Here is a 22,799-nt window from a genome sequence, read left to right as displayed (position 1 = left end):
CAACAGAAACCCTTGATTAAAAAGATGCCAAACATTTACAATGTCTGAACTAGCATGCCCTTAAGTACAGTGAACTGAGGTGACGAGAAAAGGATTTTAATTAATAAGCGGTTTAGAGGAGCCTGTCACAGGTAAACGGTCTTGAACTCTCTGATGCTGACTGTAAACCAAAACACACAGTCATTGGAGACTGTGGGTGAGGCCAATAGAGCTGAGATCCCTTAAGGACAGTCAGCATGCAGCTCTTTGAACACAGACAGTAGCTGTACTATCTGCAGATGCATCATTACTCTAACAACAGCTCTACATACAGAGGCTGCATTTTAAGGCAGAACAGGCACACTCCCAATGAAAATGGGGTGGGGGGGGGGGCTTCACTGATCTCTCAGCAGCAGCACAATGCTTAACACAAAACATGGTATGAAAGTCTATGAAAGTGACAAAACAAGCTGTCATTTAAGAACTGATGTTTGAATGTAATAATCTGCCTCTTTTTGAATGCTTTTGAACAAAATTTCCATCCCTGGCCTGAAACTAAATTTTAACATAATAGTTCTGCAGTCCATGATTCTGTGGTCCATCCATTTTACTCGGAAGAATGAGTACCTCATCGTCTCAATGCCACATCACATTATTAAGTTAACATTACAAGCTTAGAGATTATTTTAATATCACTCTGCTAAGCAGCTTATTTATTTATTTATTTTACATAAATTGTAAGGACAAAGTGGGACAGATCTTCTTCTTACAGTCTATCTTACACATAGACAATGATGCTTTTTAATGTGAAGACTAAAAGCTGTTTTAATCAAATGATGCTGTCCAGTTTTAGACAATCAGTATATTAATGCAATACCCTTTCATCACATTATTAAATTAATTCATATTTCATTCCTTTTATGTTAATATGGTTAATGAAACTTTGCTTTTTGGGTCATGAGTAACAGCTTGTAACGGCAGTTTATGATTCATAAAAAATACCTATTTAAACACACCACAGTGTCACATTCAGGATCTACAGAACCATGAGTCCAAAGTAAAACCACAGCAAAGCTACAAAAATATTAAGCAGCACTAACACAACTATTTTTGACATTGATAATAAGAAATGGTTTTTGTGTCAGCATGAAGGATCTTTAGAGACTGAAGATTAATTTAATGGCTGTTGAAAATTCAACTTTCACATTTTGAAATATATTCAATCATTTATTTTTAAGTTGCAATAATATTTCACAGTATTACTGTATTTTAGATCAAATAAATGCAGCATTGGTTAGCTTAAGAGACTTCCTTCAAAAAACATTTTAAAAGTCTTACCTTTTCCCCAACTTTTGAACGATAGTGTTATATGCTGCAACTAAACCCGCTAGCAAAGATAATAATTCAGCTCACCAACTATTTGCTCTTCTAGCACAAGCAGATTAATACTCAACATACTGTGTTTCTTCTGTTGTTGGTACATTATTAATGTCCTGCAAATGTCTACTTGTACTCATCAACCATATGTTTTAATTCTTTTTTCGATTAGTATTTATGACCATTGGTGCAAGAAAAAACCCAGGATGAATAAACACATCACTAATTTTGCTTAAGTCTTTAGCGCTGTCAGTAATCAATGTCTAACAGCATGAAAAATCCTCCTATAACACACAGTCTCAATGTCTGCATTTTAGCAGTAATGTTTCCTAGAGTATTTCAACATTGCAGAGCAGTGCATCCGACCATCGACAACAAGTCTACATGCAAACCTAACAATATACAAATACAGCAAAAACCAATCAGACCAACATGAACATATACAGAGGAGAGGTAAACTGAAATGGAGGATTCTGCTGTCTTTGGGCTGGGTAGCTGCAGTGCTGTTGACTGGGCAGGGAAGCTGGAAGATGATGTTGAAAGAGAAACAGAGGACTTCATGCCATGCATTTTCCTCAAAACTGCAAATTACCTGAATGGTTCTGAATCCTCCCTTGAATATTGAAGCAGGAAAGAGAGAGAAGCTAATGGGATAATGCACTAATTGGTATGGAGGGATAGAGAGAGACTAGCACACATACTTAAGGAGAGATCTGCAGCACAGGGCATGCAAAGATCCTTTTCTTCACGGGAAACCATTTACAAAACAAGAGGGCACTATGCGCTGCTTTTTAGGTAGCCAAATTACATCATCTTTATGTGGCGGCACACAAGAAATGGGATCTGAAATCCGCCGAATCTCACAGATGCTCACAATGAACTGATAAAATTAGATGGAAGATAAAAAGTCTCGAACAGAAATGAGTTCCTGTGAAAATATTTAAAAAGAGACAGAAGTTCAAAGCTCACTGTAGGTGGGACGGATCACAGGATAAAACTCCCCATATAATAAATACGGGGGTTCAAGAAATTGTGCATGAAATGTCAATGCAGAATTAAATAAAATATATACTTCTAGAAAAATACAATTAAAACATAATAAAAAAACCAATAGGAATATTTTACGATATGTTACATAATTCATAGTTTATTAGTATTTTACTAATAAACTAGTATTTTATTAGGTTAGTATTACTTAAGAAAAAATCCAAACAAAAAGGAAATTCTTTCATCTGTTATAAAGGAGTATAAAAGAAGATATTTCAAGCACTGTCCAAGCTGCTCTTTTTGATAAAATTTTTCAAGGCTGGATTTTCGGTCAGTGTTTTACATTTCAGTCTATTCCTCACACAAAGTTACTATATGACTTGAATTACAGTAGTATTAACTACTTCAGTGATGCTTTTGTTTTGTTTTTGGAGTTTGACAGCCTTTGGTTGCATCTAAATGGCATGGAAGAATCAGAGTGAATATACTCCAAAATTTCTCTCTAGGAGATTCATGGAAAAAAGCAAGCCATATAAGATTGGAATGACATGAATATTCTTTTTTGGATGAACTATCTCTTTAGAACCACAGCGGGTACTTCAAATAAAAAATGTAGGTCATAATATTTATATATATATATATATATATATATATATATATATAGTTGGGATTCCTCATATTACACGGTGAATGTTCATTTGACACAGAGAAAAATGACCCTCTGACCTTAACTTAATGCTTACGGCCTTAAGATTCAGATGTCAATTAAAAGGGCATTACTGTGGAGTCAGGCTGCAGAATTATACATCCAGTATTTCCCAGTGAGCTTCAAAGTTCAATCAATTATACAAACAATTCTAAACTGGATATGTTAGTAAACAGTGTTCCCAGACATTTATTTTATTATTATGCGTCTCTATCTGCATGTCAAAACTGCTTAAAGAGCCAGAAAGAGTGATCCGTGAATGTAGCAGATCATGTACAGTAGCTAGTCAAGCTTACAATGGACCACTACAGACAAGATCACCTTTATGCCCTATACATACAGTATATAGAGAGACATTAGGGGTTATAAAGTTGTTAAGTATGGATATTTTTCTTACACAAACACATTGATTAGCTGCAGAAGGCATTTATTAACACCCCCCCCCCCACCCACCGGAGCCGTGTGGAGCACTTTTTATGATGGATGGATGTTGGAAAGACAACATTTCTCATTCCTAAATGTATTGGAGCTGTAAACAATCTCTCCAAGTGATCACAATGAACAGGATCAATGTGTCATGTTAGTCTAAGGAAGCTTATGAGGTGTGAGAAAGGAGGCCATGCGATTGCGTACATTACCTGGTGATGGGTAGGACGATGCCCAGGGGCAAACTTGAAGGCAAAGAATGGCATAGCAGAGGGGAAGAATCAGAGAGAGAGAAAGAAGCGAGAGGTAAGAATGATCGCCCACAAACACATAAACCACAAACTGTGCATAGCATATGTAGAGCACTTCCTGAGAGGAAGCAATGTCGCAAGGCATGTTATATGTACCACATATACACAGCACCTACCAATGACCACAAACCACACCATAAACAACAGCATAGCGCTCAGCAGAAAGGAAGCATTTCTGACAGAAGTCTGATCTGAAAAGATGACATGGTATTACAGGCACTCACCGGGCGGCTCTGAGGCTGTGCGTTCATTGGCTGGGTTGGTGTAGAGTAGACCAGAGGGGTCGTGCCGGCATTCTGCCCTGGTGTGTACGGAGCCTGCAGAGTCACGGGGTCCCAGTGAGGTCGAGGAGGAACGACCACCGGCAGAGAAAGAGAAACAGCTAATTAGGATGGATGTGAGTATTACCCTCTGTGATAAAATCCCTACAGCTGAGTGAGCGTGTGCTATGTGAGTGTGGGTGACAGAGTGAGTGTGTCCACTCCCCACCGCTGCAAACACTGCGGTCTGCTGACACTGAAAAATCTGCCATCTCCTCAACACTGCCTTCAAGGCAGAGAGAGGGAGAGAGCAATAGAGGCGTAGTCCTGAGCTGACCGGAGCGGGCGCAAAAGGAGGATTTGTGTGCCACTGGGTTTGGGATATATTGAACTACACAGGATGACAGAACAGTTGCTTTCATTCAAAGCAACTTACAGCACATTTATTTCACCGTCAGTCGACCTTGCTCAAGGGGAAGAATGGTGATGGCTTGAAAGCTGTCCAGTGTGGGGTTGAAACCTAAAACCTTCTGGTTTTCCTGAAAGGATTAAAAAATGATTGGCCAAAAGGCATATATATATATATATATATATATATATATATATATATATAGAGGTAGACGTTATGTAGACGTTAGGCTATACATTTTATCAGTTGATGCATTGCTGCACCGCACTGACAGAGTGACCAAGTCAGCAAATAAGAATGATTTCTGATTTGTAGGGCTGGACGATTATGGCCTAAAATAGAAACCTCGATTTATTGAACATTTTGCCTCGATTAAGATTATTGAACGATTATTTTGTTTTCGGTTTTGTTTTTTTTGCCCTCATAGTTCACTGACAAGGTTTGTACTGTTAATATGATTGACTATCAGCAGTTATTTTATCTATGTTCGTAACATTTCTTACAAGGGTTGGGTATCGTTTGAATTTTATCGATTCTGATTCTTATCGATTCCTAGTTTCAATTCCAATAAGATAAAAAATCCAATATAAAAACATTAAGTCAAACATTTAGATGTCAAACATTTTTACAAAGCATTCTGTTGCAGCTGAATAACATGAGCAAAAATAAGCAGCCTACAAAACACTGCAAGAGGAATTTTGCCTGTGATTTAAAAAAAAAATACCATAGCAAAAACAACTAGATTTATATAAATTTCAAATATTAAAGTGTTAAAGACAAGTAATAAGATAGGTCAGTAATAATAAAGGAACAAACAAATCAATTAGCAATATCATGATTAAATACAACTAAACTAAATTTCAGGTACAGAAACTGTAATTAAAACTTTAAAAACACTGCATAGTTTTCTTTTTATAAATAAAATACAGATTAATCAAGTAAAGTTATTAAATATATTCAGTCAAGATCAGTGAATGATTTTCTTTTGTTCTTTGATTAACATTAATGCAGGCAGCGCGTTAGGCTGTAGTCTCTTTAAGCAAAAATACTGCACATGTGTGTTTTATTTCTCATCTGTTTATGTTCAAAAGACAAGACAAAAACGGCTGCGTTTATCATGATATACTGATGTAACGTTAGTTTTCTGTATCGTAGTTTCGACTCGGAACAACCTTTTCTACAGTTAAAATACACAGAACAGTCCGAGAACGGACACAAACCGGGAACCCGCAGCGCGACCGCCGACCGCTGCTCTCTATGCACGTGCTTGTGCTTCATGTGCGCTGCACACAAACATGCTATAATAAGTTTTGAGATTCTAAGCTACTTTAGTGATAAATCACAGGACAGCGCTGAAAACTAGTTTCTGCGTTCCTCTGTGCGTGCGATCTTCATAGCTACTGTTTATATGAGTGTTTGTGCCACAATGCAGCTGCGCGAACATGGTAGCTCGATATAAGAATACACATCCGTTCATCTAATCGCTTGAATGTCCAAACCATAAAACAAATACAACTGACAAAGTTTAGTGAAGACGCAAGGCTCACCGCTCACACCGCTTTGCTTTTATGCCACTGACTGGACAGGGCAGAGTCATGTGGCTACACACGCGCTAGTATGCTTTTAAGGGGGAAGTGTTAACAGGATTAAAAAACCGAAATAATCGACATGGGAAAATTACGTCAGTTAGAGGTTATGAATTTCGGTTTTGATTATTTTTCGATTAATCATCCAGCCCTACTGATTTGATTCTGATATTTTTTCAAGGTTTTTAACAATTTTGCATATGCATAACTCTAGACGTTTTTTTAATCGTACTTATTGGAATGTTTAATTACACTGAATTATTTAATGGATTTACCAACCAACAACACGGGAGTCTGTGAGTGTTTTAACCGATTCATGAAAAGAGCCAGCTCATAAGAGTCATTCATTCATAAATCAGACTACACTGATCAAGCTGTCAGTTTGTTTTTGCATGCAGCCAGAACAATTATGATTCTATTCAATGATTCACTGATTGCATCATAAGTTTTAATGCTAAGAGTCTTTTATTTCACCTTTTGAGTGTTGCATGCTTGTTCTCTGGAGTCCGTGCCACCCACACGAAAAAACCTCATCTGTGTTCATTTTGCAATACCCAGTTACAAAACCCGTTAACAGTAATCAGACCTCAAACCACTTCACAGCAGCCGATATATCTTGATCCACCTCTGACATCCACAAACCTCATTGATTCTTCCTCTGCATTCACATGCACAGGCTTTGATAGAGGAAAGGGTTGATGCATAATAAAATTAGGTTTAGCCTTTGGGGCACTCTTAGCCTATTAATAGGTGGTTGCGCTGGCAGTGTGGTGCAGGCATAGAGTGGGAATGTGAGCCCTGATCTCAGACAGATAACAAACTTGAGAATAGCTGAGTCACCCTCACAGTCTTTCTATTCCTGTGGCAGAGTCAGCCGGGCACAGTGTGCATGTGTGTGAGTGGCTGTGTGTGTGTTTGCGTGACAAGGCATGAGCTCGGCGGACCTCTATTCACCCACAGACACTGGTAATGGGCATACTTACACAATGACACACACGTTGTCACGCTGTCTGGTCTCTGTTTCCCTGAGTCTCCATTAGTGGTCTCACTTCCCCATAGGCACCTCACCGTACATTCCCACTAAGCCTTGTCCCTTCATCACAGTTATTTCACTCCTGTTAATTGCACTCAGGTGTCTTCACTTGTTAGTCATTATCCTCCCTATATTAACCAGTCCTTTTCTGTTTGTCTGCATGGAGTCCTTACTTTCCGTCACCTGGTTTCCACGTGTTCCTTGTTTTCTAGTTCCTGTTCGTTTATTTGTTTGTTTCTGTTTTGGACTGATGTTTGGTTACGACCCCGGCTTGTTTTGACTCTGATTTTGGATTACCCAATAAATCTCACACTGCACTTGTATCTCTCGTCTCCTGTGTTCCCGAACGTGACAGAAGGACTCCATCAGATCAGATCCAGCGGTGTGGGATTTTTCTTTCTCCGTTCCCCAGCCAGCATGGAGCAGAGGAGAAGACTCAGTAAACTAACCACCCTCCGTCAAAGGGGGAATGAGGTGGGTGGTGTAGCACAGGAATTCTGGACGTTGGCGGTATGATTGGGGTACAACGATGAGGCACGGAAGGACCTGTTTAACAGCTGCCTGGATGACCCTTTGCCTGGGTGGGAGATCAAGGGGCTGGAGATACTGAAATTTTGGGGGTTCACCAGTTACCTACAGCATCGATCTCGGTGCGATGCCTCAGCCACACCTGTCTCTCCCGGTGGGATGGCCGACTCTAGACCGGGGTCTACAGACAGTAGGACCGCCAGCCCAGCAGCACTGCACAATATGGCCGCCAGCCCAGCGCCACAGCACAAGGTGGTCGCAGCCCAGCGCCACGGCGCAAGATGGCCGCCAGCCCAGCGCCACCGCGCAAGATGGCCGCCGGCCCAGCGCCACAGCACAAGGTGGCCGCCGGCCCAGCGCCGCTGCCCAAGATGGCCGCCGGTCCAGCGCCACTGCCCAAGATGGCCACCGGCCCAGCGCCACTGCCCAAGATGGCCGCTGGCCCAGCGCCACTGCCCAAGATGGCCGCTGGTCCAGAGTCATGGCACAAGATGGCCGCTTGTCCAGCGTCTCTACACGGGATGACAGCCACAGTTGACCCTCCAGAGTCGAGTCAGGTTCCAATTGACCATCCAGGGTCGGGTCAGGTCACCGTTGACCCTCCAGAGTCAGGTCAGGTCACCGTTGACACTCCAGAATTAAGCACTACCACAGTGAGACCTCAGGAGTCAAGTCAAGTCACCGGTGATCTTCAAGGACAAAGTCAAGTCACCGGTGTTCTCCATGGGCAAAGTCAAGTCACCACTGATCTTCATGAGCAGAGTCAGGTCACCAATGATCTTCATGAGCAGAGTCAGGTCACCAATGATCTTCATGAGCAGAGTCAGGTCACCAATGATCTTCATGAGCAGAGTCAGGTCACCAATGATCTTCATGTGCAGAGTCAAGTCACCAATGATCTTAATGGGCTAAGTCGAGTCACCAGTGAACTTCAAGGACAAAGGCAAGTCACCGGTGTTCTTCATGGGCAAAGTCACGTCACCATTGATCTTCATGTGCAAAGTCAAGTCACCAATGATCTTCATGGGCTTAGTCAAGTCACCAGTGTTCTTCATGGGCAAGGTCAAGTTACCGATTATCTTCATGGGCAAGGTCAAGTCACGACTATCTTCATGGGCAAAGGCAGGTCACCATTGATCTTCATGAGCAAATGCAAGTCACCAATGATCTTCATGAGCAGAGTCAAGTCACCATTGATCTTCCTGAATCCAGTCTAAACTCTGCGGAACTACCAGAGTCTCTCCACGTCTCTGCTGAACTACCAGAGCCTCTCCACGTCTCTGCTGAACTACCAGAGTCTCTACAAGTCTCTGCTGAACTACCAGAGTCTCTCCACATCTCTGCTGAACTACCAGAGCCTCTCCACGTCTCTGCTGAACTACCAGAGCCTCTCCACGTCTCTGCTGAACTACCAGAGTCTCTCCACATCTCTGCTGAACTACCGAAGCCTCTCCACGTCTCTGCTGAACTACCAGAGCCTCTCCTCGTCTCTGCGGAACTTCCAGAGCCTCGTCACGTCTCAGCCGAACTCTCTGAGCGCTCGACTGATCCTGTCGTGGCCACGGAGGCCACCCTTAACTTGTTCATGTTCTCTGTTTCAGACTTGCCTATCCAGACTTGCTCTCCTATGTCATCGATCCCACTGTGATGGTCCTCGGCGCCGCCCTAGTGGGCTCCTGTCTCGACCGCACGGCTGTGGTGGTCTTCTGTGCCGCCCTGGTGGGCTTCTGTCTCGACCGCATGGTTGTGGTGGTCTTCTGCACCGCCCTGATGGGCTTCTGTCTCGTCCGCACGGATGTAGTGGTCTTCTGCGTCGCCCTGGTGGGTTTCTGACTCAACTGCATGGCTCCAATTCCATTTTGCTCCACCATGGATTCCTGCCTTTTCGGTTCGGCCCTGGGCCACTGAACTTTCTGTTCTCTCATGGACTTGTGTTTTGTTGTTGTTTTTTTTTTTTTGCACTTCCTGTCTCTGTTACCCTTTATTACCTGGCCCTCCGTCCCTCCCCCTGAACTTCCGCCGGTCCACCTCCCTCCTGGGCTCTTTGTTTTTGTTTTTCTTTCTGTTTCCCTCTATGGACCTGGCCCTCCGTCCCTCCCCCTGATCCTCCGCCGGTCCACCTCCCTCCTGGGGGGTATTCCAGAAAGCAGGTTATGTGACATACCCGGGTATGTTTAAGAGTAAGTAAATGGATAAGCTCAACTTTCGGTTCCAAAAACGGAGGTAACTTTCAGGTTATGTTAGTTGTCATAGCAAATCACTCTCTGAACATAACCTGCTCCAGAGCAGGTTATGTTCCAGGATTAGTTCACTTCAGCGAGCCTTCAGTGGGCGTGACAGATACCGCACAACATTATATAATATTAGAATATGTAATATAGCCTATTATATATATATATATAATGTATGTTAATGAGGAAGCGCTAATATAAGTAATAAATAAGGTAATATATTATTCTAATATGATTATTTCTTTTATTGGCATATATAAGAGTTATCTGTAAATTATGTATTAAGAGGTATGTATAAATTATAAAACACTATGACAAGGTAATGTTTAACTTATATATATTTATATATTTTATTTATTATATGTTATATCTCACTGCATGGAGTGGCATTTTTCTATAATGTCTAAATTCTAAATCAAAATACATATCTGATATGACTTAATGTATAATTAGCATAAAACAAACAATATAATTCACATTCTCAAGTATTAAAGATTAAATGGAAAAAAATAAAAATGATTGCACAGCCATCAATTAGGTGGCGATATGCTCTAAGCATGTAAACAACTAATTAACAAAAGAAGAAGAAAGAAACAGCATGGCGCGCTTTTTCTTAGCGTCCGTTTCTATAGTGACTCGTCGATTCGTCGCTCTGTTGAGAATGTCTTGAGTCTTAACCAGGAACATACTCTGAGTTGAATTAACTTACTCCCGGACGAGTTTTTGGAACCACATACCTCGAGTAAGCAAGGTTTGGGGTTAACCAACCGAGAGTTCAGGTTTTAGTTCATGGTAAGTTAACCCTGCTTTCTGGAATACCCCCCTGGGCTCCTTGTTTTTGTTTTCTGCACTTCTTGTCTCTGTTTCCCCATTTTACCTGGCCCTCCGTCCCTCCCCCTGGTCCTCCGCCGCTCCACCTCCCTCCTGGTCTCTGTGTTCCTTGGTTTTTTCTTGGGTTCGGGTGGAGCATCTGGTAGCTGCTCCATGGAGGAGGGGGTAAATTCCCACTAAGCCTTGTCCCTTAATCACAGTAATTGCACTCCTGTTAATTGCACTCAGGTGTCTTCACTTGTTGATCATTATCCTCCCTATATTAACCAGTCCTTTTCTGTTTGTTTGCATGGAGTCCTTACTTTCCGTCACCTGGTTTCCTCGCGTTCCTAGTTTTCTAGTTCCTGTTCCTGATCCTGTTTGTTTATTTGTTTGTTTCTGTTTTGGACTGATGTTTGGTTACGACCCCGGCTTGTTTTGACTCTGATTTTGGATTACCCAATAAATCTCACACTGCACTTGGATCTCTTGTCTCCTGTGTTCCCGAACGTGACACACGTAAAATCTTCCCTGCAGGCTAATTATGATAGAAAACATCCGGCATACCCAGATATGCCAGGTCGCTATCAAATATTAACAATACAGACCATTGCAAAGCACTTCACAGCAGAGAGAGGAGTCTGGCGAACAGGTACAACTATACGTCAAGCATCTTCTTAGTTTGCTAGCTTTATTTTATCATCACAGTGAGATGCACTGCTTTCTGTTTGACAGCAAGCACAGCAGGTTTCCAAAGATTATGTAAACTTACAATCCTATCTGCTCAGGTCTCAAACAAATATTTGCTGAGTGCAAAAACGCAATCAAATCTGTCTTAACTCAAGCAAAGAACACTAGGCTTTACATCTTGTCTAAGAAATCAGTGTTACTACAGATCAAAAATGATTTACCACAGAAATCAATTATTAATATCATGTTTGTCATAGGAAATCTTTGGCATCTGCATCCTATTATGTGGAATACCTTTCATCTGACCTCTAAAGACCATATATCTGTGTGTAATGTACCTGTGAGAAACAAGACAACCAAACACTGATATGCTGATTAATGGTGGCAGGCATTAGGGCTGACCAATATAGCTAAATATGTAATATTTTGTTTCTCAGTATTTTGAGCCTTTTGACTATATTCATTATCATAACAGCTATGCATTAGCTTTTTTATGTAGTATTTTTGGTGGAATGGATTTTCGATGGAAGTATAGTAATCTCTTAGGTTTCATTAAAAATGTGTTTTTTGAAGATGAATGAAAGCCTTATGGGAGGACATGAGGGTGAGTAAATTATGTCAAAATTTTCATCTCTTTAAAAACTTAACTGTCAAATTAAAATTGCAATAATATGTCTACAGTGGTCACAATGTTGCTTACTTTTATTTATACTATAACAATATTACAAATATTCAATATATTGCCCTGCCCTACAAGGCATACAAACACATAAAACGACACATTTAGACAGACAGAAAGACTCGGGTGCGGGTGCACTCACCCCTCCTCCTGCCTCCCAGCCTTTAGGGGGACCATATAGATGCGCAGTGGATATTGTTGAAACTGATACCTGAGAGAGTCCAGGGGAGGAGGCAAGACCCGGCGGGGTGGCTGCTAGGTTAGGGTGTCCCTTGTTGATTTCATGTGCTGTATATAGGGGGCCAGGGGGTCTCTGCACCCAAGAAAACAAAGGGAAAACTGTGTCAACACTTAAGAGCTGGACAAAACAATAATTACTGTTTTTAAAGTCAGCATGAAATGACATTAACAATCCCCCTTATTTTTGTAACTCAAAATGCTGAATAATGTTTTATTTGGTTACAACATGAAAGAAGGGGGGCATTGAAAGTGACCGAACCATGAAAACCAGAAGGGACCAAAAAGTATTAGAGGGCTAGCTCTGAACATTTCAATGAGATTTTTGTTGTTGTTGTTGTGGTTTGTTTTTTATATCTTTATTTGTTATTGTCGTAACTTTTTGTACATTAAATCTTTTTGTACAGTTTACCACAATTTACTAAATTTGATTTTAAGAGAAGCTACACCACGGTCCAAGTGTGTTGTTGTTTTTTTGAAAGAAGTCTTTTACGCCCACCAAGGCTGCATTTATTTGATCAAAAATACAGTAAAAACAATAATGCTAATATTAATATAATTTAAATTAACTGTTTCCTAATATATTTTAAGATGTAATTTATTGCTATGATGGCAAAGCTGAATTTTTAGCAGCCATTACTCCGGTTTTCCGTGTTAAATGATCCTTCAGAACATTATAGAAGTCAGTAATGTTTTTTTCACTTTTCATCAATTAAAAGTGTACTTAATCTGAATTTTTAAGAAATTAATGTGTTCATTTCTTTACAAAAAAAAAAAAAAAAACTTCTTACAGATCCCAAACTTTTGAACAGTTGTGTACAGTATATTACCTGCAAAACAAATACATAGCTATTTGGCTATTGGTTAAGATCACATTCCCACACCCACAGCCTTGATGTCATCAAACAACTAAGGATGTCATCAGGCGGCTTTACCTCGTTTCAGATTATATTACATTTCCATGAAAGACAAAAACTGATGAATCATGCTCAGTAATACCAGAAACATGCATTAAGAAGTTAAACGCTATAGTTTGAGGCAGCTTTCCTCATGGTCAAATTAACTGTAAACAAAGCCGAAATAAGTATTAAACAATAGAAATAAGCCTTCATCCTGTGTTCTCTACATCTAGTAGAAAGATTCTTTCTATTACAACAAACATGCTCTGCTTACATAGACAGCAATCAGCCACTGCATAAACTCTCCTGAATACTCATTACAGCAGCAGCAACAGCAGCTATGGTCCGTTATCGTTGCTTATACAGGCATATGAGAGAGTGCAGTGTCATTATCAGTTCTCCCTGGATTTTTAAAGTTGCTGCTGTAATTATAAATTGCAAATGCAGGCCAGAAACTGATAATGAGATCAACTTGGTGGTTGCACGGCGAGAGACTGCAGGCCGAGCTATTCCATAACTCATTAAAGAAAACAAGAAACCTGCAATCCCGTCGTCTTCCTCGCAGATCAAAGGTTTTTAAACAGAGAGTGGCCTGTTTTTACCTACTGTGAGGGCTAAAGAACGCTCATCTATGTGCCAGACGTGTTCATCTGGAAGCTTACAGTAAAACAAACATCTCTGCCATGGTCGTACAGCATACGTATTCAATGACAATCATTCAGTCTGAACTAAACACCTGAAATTTCAGGACTGGCTTCCTGGCTTTCCCAGGCAACATCAGCAGGTGCAGAATGACCCACTTATTTGCAGAGATTACAAAGCTTACCCAGCAGCCTGGGCTTTTCCAGGGTGGGGTGCTTCTGTGCTAAAAAGGGGTGGGTGAGATCAAACACGCAGCCCTATGGCTCCCAGAACGAGGGGCTTTCTGACCCAACACAGGAGAAAGACCAGCTCAGCAAAATAAAAATAAAAAAATCACCCCACCCTTCTACTTCCCTCATCACAGTACTGTTCAAACATCATCAGTCCTGCTCTCTCAACCTCATGTCAGTCCAGCCTGCTGTCAGAAATCAATTTATTTGCCTTCTGGGGCAAATTTCTAACAATATAAAACACTTGGCATGCCCTCTAGTTGTGACAAATATATATATATATATATATATATAAAAAGAAATTTTATCTTAGAAAACTGCAATTTGGCCAATTGTATCCATGTCTGACTTTTTGTGGTATTTTTACAATAAATCTGGAAGATTTATTGACAACAAATTTTAAAGATTTTTTGTTATGCAAGTTGATTTAAACTTAACTGTATTTTTTCAGCATGTCAAACACTGGACATCTAAAATATATACTGTACTTTGTTATATATATATATATATAAAACAATATACTTTTTTATTATTGAGGTTTTTATTATTAGTGCTCTCAAAATCATGGAATTTAAAAAATAAAAAATTATTATGACTAATGTCATGCTTTTCCTCACTTCCAGTGGCAGAATATACACTACCATTCAAATGTCAGTAAACTTTTTTAAAGAAAAAATGAATCCTGCTCTCCTGAATCATTACTCAGCTACAGCAGTAAACAACTTCCACCCATACACATGGTGGTCCTCATGTTGATGACTCAAATGCACTGTGGTTAGGAGTTAGATAAGGGACAGAAGGGTGTTCTGATCCCAAGTTTGAGTCAAAGCAATCATACAATATTTTTGCATCATTGTCACGGCCACAGGTGTCCAGTCGACATGCATCGAGTGCATCTGAAGGAGTAGGCTAGTGGTTTACAATAAGATTGCAGGCAGACAAAACAACATGTTTGTATACACTGCCAAAGGATCCCGACATGTCATAACCCCTTTAAAATGACTAAAGCAAAAGGGGCAGTCCTCAGGTAAAGCCACCATAATGGCAGATTCATATCTAGATGTGAAAATCAGCGAAGATAATGGAGCGTTTAACTTACATTGTAAACAGCAGTGACGGGGAAGATTCGCTCTTCCGGGGGCACTCTTGGGTTCCTAGAGGGGATATTAAGGAAAACTCTGAGGCAGAAAGTATTTAAGGCCAAACACAGCAACAAGGTGGGAAAACACACATGATGCATGAAGTTCAAGCGCAGTGACATTAAAATGAAAAGAGCTGACAGAATCAAGCAGATGACATTTATTCACATGCAAATAAACAACTATTTTTAAAGAAGTCTTTTATTCTCACTCAGGCTGCATTTATTTGATCAACAATACAGTAATACTGCAAAATATTATTACAACTTTAAAATGTATTTCAGATGAATTTTTAGCATCATTACTCCAGTCGTCAGTATCGGAAATCATTCTAATATGCTGATTTGGTACAAAAACATTTCATATTATTATCAATGTTTAAAACAGTTGTGCTGCTTGATATTTTTGTGGAAACCATGAAGCATTTATACATTTTTTCAGGATTCTCTGACAAACAAAAAGTTCTAAAGAACAGCATTTCTTTAAAATATATAAATATTTTGTAACAATGTTACATTTTTTACTGTCATTTTTAATCAATTTAATGCATCATTACTGAGTAAAAGTATACAGATCCCAAACATTTGAACTGCTATCTGTATATATATCAAAAAACTTTATTTCAGAAAAAACGTTACAGAAATTTAAAACATTTTTAGGCAAAAACAGCTAGCAATATACAGTTACACTTTACAAAAAGAGAATTTTTTTCACTTAAAACCCATTCTAAATGATAGCTATCACAAACCATCTATACAAACACATAACTTCACTTTGGATATTGTATTTAAATATGCTGATTATATGCTTTTAAAAATAAAATTTTAATGAACACATACTAAAAAATATATACATTTTTATCATGATTTAATTTAGCTGATTTAAATATGTTTTGATATTTAAAAGAGTATAAGTGACACATTCCTGTTGCCCAAACAGTAAACATTTTTGCTAGCCACACCGAGGTCACAGGTTTGATTCCCAAGGAAAGCGTGGACTAATAAAATGTGTACCAAGTAAATATCTTAAACAACAATATTCAATACATCACAGAAGTACAAACACTTAGGTTTGCAACACTTAAAAAAACATACACAATCAACAAACGTAATGACAACCAGTTCTGGGCCCAATATCTAGCCATCAACTGACCCTGTGAAACTTTCCACACGTGTCTTTAAAAAGAAGTGAACATTCTGAAAGAAAGTCTACTCCAACTCATTTTGCAGTGTTTCCGTGTTCCTCTAAAAAGCTGGCGTGGGGTCCAGCACACAGGGACTGAGTGGCACACACAAGAATTCATATAGCTGTCAAGACATGCCAGCTCCCATCAGCGTTAACAACCTCCAGCCACACCGGAAAAAACAATGCAAACTTTATATAACTCTGCTCAAAACTGTCCTCATAATTCCTCCATCTATCAACCATACTTCACATTACTGAGTAAACAGTGTCTTTTGAATGATGGAGCCATGCTGTGCCATTCCACAAAGAAATAAGGTTCTTGCACAAGGGAAAATCATCATCTGTTGTCATACAAGAGAAGCAGATTGTGTATTAACATGCTGCTGGAGTACAGAGGATGGAGATGCGTCTTTCCATCTCCACCCCAGCAGCAGAGCCGTGCCGCCTCAGTTCTGTATCTAAAACCAGAATACCGTTAAGAGGCCGGAGAAACCCTTCCTCCTCCACTGCACCACAGGCACATACACACAGAGAGAGTTCAAACAGAGATAATGTACAGTTTACTGTAAAACAACAGCTGTTAGTTACTCATTTTAACTTTCCTTTGGCGCCCTGCCATGAAACGTTTGCAGTAATCTTAAAACCATGTCAACTTTTTACAGTCACAGTTTCAAATTGCTTGTAGGTTACAGATATTTTTTTAGTGCTACAGTCTCATTTACTAAGATTTACATTTGCAGTGTCACAGTTGTTTGCTCTGTGTTCTGCTTCAAAATGATCCTCAATTGCTCAAAACACTCTAAAAAGCTATGCAACGCGTCATGGTCTAAATACACCTCCTGCCTAAATCAGAGCGCTACCTGAAAAAAATTAATCCATATATAAACTAACATGTTGTTATAAGAAGCATATAAGAATGCTTAGGTTGATCTCATGCAAGAGCTTGTAGCAGATAGTTCTCAGCTAGGAAATATTTGCAAGTAGACTTCCTGTCAATGAACAAGTAAATGAAACCAGTCCATTTTTTTACATAGTTAAAAAAAAAGAAACCGAAAGCATTAACTGTAAATGCGTTTGGGGAATCTCACACAAAAACTAAAAAAAAAACCTAGAGAGCCATCATTGTCTCTGACTGTATTATTATGCATTGTTAGCACTATTTTCCCATGTACACAGTCTAATTTAGTCTTTAGCCCTGTTATTTCAACTCCCAAAAACAATTAGATGGATTTAAGTGACCCAGTGCAAATACTAGACCAACACGTCAAATTGTTTACTTGCTTGTGATGACAAGTGGAAGTTTTAGAAGTCAGATATGCAAAAACTACCCTATAAACCCACACAGTCAAACAGCAGCTTGTTTTTCCTGGAACCGAGATGTTGACAGAGGGGCACGGACAGTTACAACAGAAGGGCGTTAAGCTTTTTAATGCCATTAAGAAATATCAACAAGACAATAAGGGCAAGCAAAAGTATTACAGTTTATCTCTGTGGAAAAACATAACCTGAACACTGTTTAGTCCACCCTACCTTACTGTCAGGAAGAGATATAAGTGGTATATGTGGGAAGCATTGCATTCTTACAGCTAACCAAGATGTGAAATAATCTTAAATGTTTTAGTTCACCCAAAAATGAAAATTATATCATAATTTAATCAGCCTCAAGTTGTTCCAAATCTGTGTGAGTCTCTGTCTTCTGTTGAACACAAAAGACGACATGCTGAAAAATGCTGGAAACCAAACGGTTGATGGTGGTAACCACTGAATTCCATAGTATTTGAACAACTTGAGAGTAAATTTTGACAGAATTAAATGTATTGGGTGAAAGAACCCCTTTAAGGCAAGACACTACAGGTCGATGTTTTTTTATGCGAAAAAAACGCTCCAAAATAAACATTTGAGTATACACTTCATCTAAATTGCACTAAATTTGCATAATATCATGCATTTAAATGCATAATAATATTTAAAGGCAGTTTTCTCCATAACTAAATAAATAAATAATATCATGTCCTGAACCACAAATCTACACTTCAGGAGCACCTACATACACCAAACTTCACATTTTTATTCCTATCTATATTCTGAAGGTTTTTATAGAAGAGTTTGTATATCATCTGCCTGATTTATATAACATGGATCGTCTAATTTATTTTCTGAGTGATAAGAGATACCCCAAACACTCTCTAATATGACAAAAAAATGAAACAAGAATTTTGATCTTGGCTTTAATTAAATGCCTCATCTGCATAATAAAAACGTGTAAAACCAAACATGTACTGTGTCTTCTTAATACACTGCAATTAATCAACAAGCTAAGTATGGTCATATCTAGTTTTCCCAATTCACACGTGGTGTCTTGGATTAAAGGGATAGTTCATAAAATAATAATAATAAATTAATAAATATGTCATCATTTACTAACCCTTGTGAGATTTTTAATCAGAATGATAGTTTCAGTCACCATTCACTATCAGTGTGTTGAAACCGATGTAATGAAAGTGAATGGTGACAGAGGCTGTCATTCTGACTAACATTTCTCATGTGTTTCGCTGCGGATATTCAATCACTGGTTTATAACATAAAGAGTGAGAAAATCTTGACACAGTTATTTAAATATCATCTTATTTCTTAAGCAAGACAGAAAAAGAGAGCTAGCTTTAGCACTGTCACGCAAGCCGACTGCTGTTTGACAGCTGGTCTTTTGACAGCCACATAAACAATGTTACTTCAATAATAGCTTCTCCATGTTAAGAGACAAAACCAGACTTAAGCCAGAGCCAAACCAAATCAAACATATAGTTAAGCGGCACACAGTCCAACACACTCCAGCGCTGTCAAAACCTAGTGTCCCGATTTCGGGCATCACATGCTCAGTGTTTCCTCTATGTTGATTAGTTAATGGCGGCCCGCCACGGCAAAATTTTTGCCGCCACGGTAACGTTAGGGCTCTACAGTGCGACCATTTCACTCGCATTTGCGCCTAAAATATGTCTGTGTGCGACCATGAAAAGATATTTAGGCGCACTTGTGCGACTGACCCGATCGAAGATTTTTTTTGGCGGCCGCCAAAGCGAATTTTTGTCCCGCCAAAGTCTTATTTGACCGGTGTGTAATGTAGATAAACTGCTGCGCTTGTGACAGCTGGGCGCATGTTTAAAAGAACAAGAGAGAGCGAGCGCGAGCACTCTCTTTGCGAAGCAAGGTTCCACTCGACGGGAGAGAAAGAGAGAAAAAAAGAGACTGCAGCGTTCTGGAGAATAAATAACTTGAGATCGGTGTACACGTCCTTGAGAACGGTAAGACGTATAACTTATGTTGTTCATTTAAGCCTGTTATTGTATTAGTCATAGTTCTTGCTAATTTGAATTAAGTCAGGGCTGCCAACTTACACAATTGACACTTTTCACATGCTATCATGCCACACATCCATTTTCTCATGCACAGAAAAATCGCGAAGCAAAGTGAAGACCGACAGACAATACAGAGCAGGTTACTTATGATATATAAACAAAGTCTCAACTCTCAGAATCAGTCAATTTTATTACAAAATTCAAACAATAAATACAGTTTTGGTGTAAATGTGACGTGTCACGTGACAGATCCCTAGCCTCAGTGAACCGATCATCTCGCTGCCAACTTGTACTTAAGATTTTGGTTGTTTAAGGTTACAGTTCAATCGCAACTGAAAATCTGCCTCATTATGTGTGAATAAATATACTTGTTTGTGTTGCGGGGGGGGGGGGGGGGGGGGTTGGGCCTTGGACAGACCTGCCCCCACTGCTAAAAAAATGCCTATGGTGTTTAGAAATGGGTATTTAAACACAACAACAGATAAAGGTTTGTGTTGGAGGAAGATGCTTTCAGAGAAGGATACTGTGTCGTTGGCTGTTGGAGCACCGTTGTCCCCGGCGGTAACGTTAGCGGTCCTGGTGTCAGGGTGGCCCGCAGCTGACTCGAGGGTGACGGTCCGGTTCCAGGTCCAGCGGCGGAGGCAGCGGCTGGTTTCGGCACCGCTCTCGGCGGCAAACTCATCGCAAATAAAAACAAAACGAACACACGGCTTTACATATATTTACAATAATAAATTAGCTAGCGGCTAAACTGTGCACGTAAAAAGTTACGTCAACACCGGGCCTTTTAGGATAAGGTTGCCGGTGTCTGAGCGGATAGAAAAGCTTGAGCTAACAGGTTATTGATAGAATACCAGGCTAAAGTTAGCCAGCTAACGTTAGCGCTTATTGTGGTTTATCTTCATTGCTGAAGGTTGGGGGCTGTACCCCCACCCCCGTCGGGGTTTCCGAGGATCTAGTTGGCCTCTTCTTGCCAGGGCGATCTTGACAGGTGAGCCCCCTTTGGAAAATGAAGAACACTTTGTTTAACGTTACAACTGCTCTTTGACGAGAGTATTTCCACGGAGTGTGATGATTCCGTTCAACATGGCGCTGTGGCCGCCTCCGGCAGTCCTACAGGACCGAGATTTCGTTTTACTTCGGGTGTTTTCGTGTCACTTCGGCGAGTGGAACTTGCAACGAGTGTGTACGGAATGCGCTATCCGGAATTCATAACCTACTTGGATGTCAGCCAAGAATATAGTAATAAACGCTGTAAAACAGCCAAGGAATGGTTTAGATAAAAATGCGGTTTAAGTGCTATCGCTGTATATAAAATATGCAAACCTTTCAGTGTTTGTGGAGCGGTTTGGCCCCGATTTGTGCTGTTACAGTGACATCTCGCGTCTACAGCTGAACACACAGTTCAGCTCATGACAATTGGGAAAAGCTCCAGACTGACTGATTTATTTATAGTCTAGCCTCTATATAGTATATAGAGGAGCAGTATAATTATCATAATGTAGTAATAATTTCTAAATTAAAAATGCTTTCTTATAACCACACACACTTTCAACACTTTTGTATCCATAAGGAATAGTCTGTTTGACTCCATAGAAAAATTCCATATTAATGTTAAAGCTATTCTTTACTTTTGCCAAATCTTGCATGGTACATGTAATTGCTGGTAACAATGTTTGTGTGTGTGTGTGTGTGTGTGCGTTTACATAAATTTTAATCATTGAATGGACTTCTGTGCTCAGTCTAAAGTGTTTGTTTCTTTTCTTTTCACCCTGATTTGAAAGATTTTAAAAAGTGACACTGCATCCTTTGTTATAATTAATTGTAAGATTATTTACAATTTTATAAAATTTTATTTTGCTGGATAACAGAAAGACAAAATACAATATTCCAAGTCACATATTTTTCAGTTGCTCAGTTCATGGTTACTTGAGAACTTCACTCTAACATATAGATTTTTGGAGATTTGTAGGTCAACAGTTATGTACAGCTTGATTTTCAGTATCCTCAAGACTTGATTCCCAAGAAACAACACAGCAATGACAGCGGATTAGAGCTAGTGTTAATCTCAGCAAGACCATATGTTAGCTCAAATGTTCAGGACTTTGTGTGCACAACTAAATGCATTTTCAGTTGGTTAGGCACACTTCATTTCTAAAATATATCCTGTTCTCCTACAGTGTAGAGTGCAACAATGATTCTATATTCTAATAATGTTTTGTTAATGTCCCCAAAAATGTTCTCTTAATGTTTAAATGTGCATTTGAAAAGATATTTGGTTATTGTTACATCAACATCTCAGATCTTGGAGAATACAAATTTACTGGTACAATCAAAACACATGTAGCGTCCCACATTTATATATATATATATATATATATATATATATATATATATATACACATATATATATATGTATATATATACATATATATATATGTATATATATATATATATATATATATATATATGTATATATATATATATATATATATGTATATATATATATATATATATATATATATATATATATATATATATATATTCTTGTTTTTTTACTTTTTTATATATATTGTTAAGTATATCTATTTTATTTGTTTAGTTTGTTATTTGTTATTTGTTTTGTTTGTTTAGTGCATATACAGTACTGTGTATATAGAGTATATAGATTTTAAAAAAGCAAAATTTACATTATTGATAATAATCAATACTTTGGAAACTGATGCACAGGTGCAAATGCTTAGGAAAGGCACACACTTTACATAATCACAGTTTTTCTCAGTCACTTTGGTACATTTCTCAGATCAGAATTGAATCATTGAATCATCATTGTGTCACTTGTGCACATCAAAAAAGCAGTTTCTCATTTCTTTGAACAAGTTGCAAATCCTTTGGTACATCCATGCAAATGATTATGTGAAATTCTCTGTTGTTTCCTACATTATCAGTTGCTAATGTCATGTTGCTCAAAATTTATTATATAATTTTCTGTGCAATAGTCTTACCCCCCAAAACATCGGGTCTTTAGTTCATCGTATAAGTCATTAAATGCAAAATAGTTAACATAGTTGTCATAAACTGCCAAGTTTCTTTTTTAAACAT

General features: G+C 39.0%; 1 protein-coding gene across 12 annotated transcripts in view; it reads right to left on the bottom strand.

Moving 5' to 3' along the window:
* LOC132128851 (eukaryotic translation initiation factor 4 gamma 3-like) overlaps nt 1–20,457 on the bottom strand; it is a 39,618-nt gene extending 19,161 nt beyond the window's left edge. For 5 of the 12 annotated variants that reach the window (XM_059540217.1, XM_059540220.1, XM_059540218.1 and 2 more), the window contains exons 1-6: nt 20,222–20,457; nt 15,120–15,174; nt 12,155–12,325; nt 4,011–4,103; nt 3,688–3,720; nt 1,949–1,969 (exon numbers count right to left, since the gene is read on the bottom strand). In XM_059540217.1, coding sequence (XP_059396200.1) covers nt 1,949–1,969; nt 3,688–3,720; nt 4,011–4,103; nt 12,155–12,325; nt 15,120–15,174; nt 20,222–20,379 — 531 coding nt within the window. In that variant the 5' untranslated portion in view covers nt 20,380–20,457. The remainder of the gene's footprint in view (nt 1–1,948; nt 1,970–3,687; nt 3,721–4,010; nt 4,104–12,154; nt 12,326–15,119; nt 15,175–20,221) is intronic. The other 7 variants (XM_059540221.1, XM_059540227.1, XM_059540223.1 and 4 more) reach the window with 5 other exon arrangements.
* Between the last annotated feature and the right edge of the window lie 2,342 nt (nt 20,458–22,799).

This window comes from Carassius carassius, chromosome 46, assembly GCF_963082965.1.
Source record: "Carassius carassius chromosome 46, fCarCar2.1, whole genome shotgun sequence".
Lineage (NCBI taxonomy): Eukaryota > Metazoa > Chordata > Actinopteri > Cypriniformes > Cyprinidae > Carassius > Carassius carassius.
Note: the sequence above shows the minus strand (reverse complement) of the source record. Positions and strands in the feature narration are given on the sequence as shown.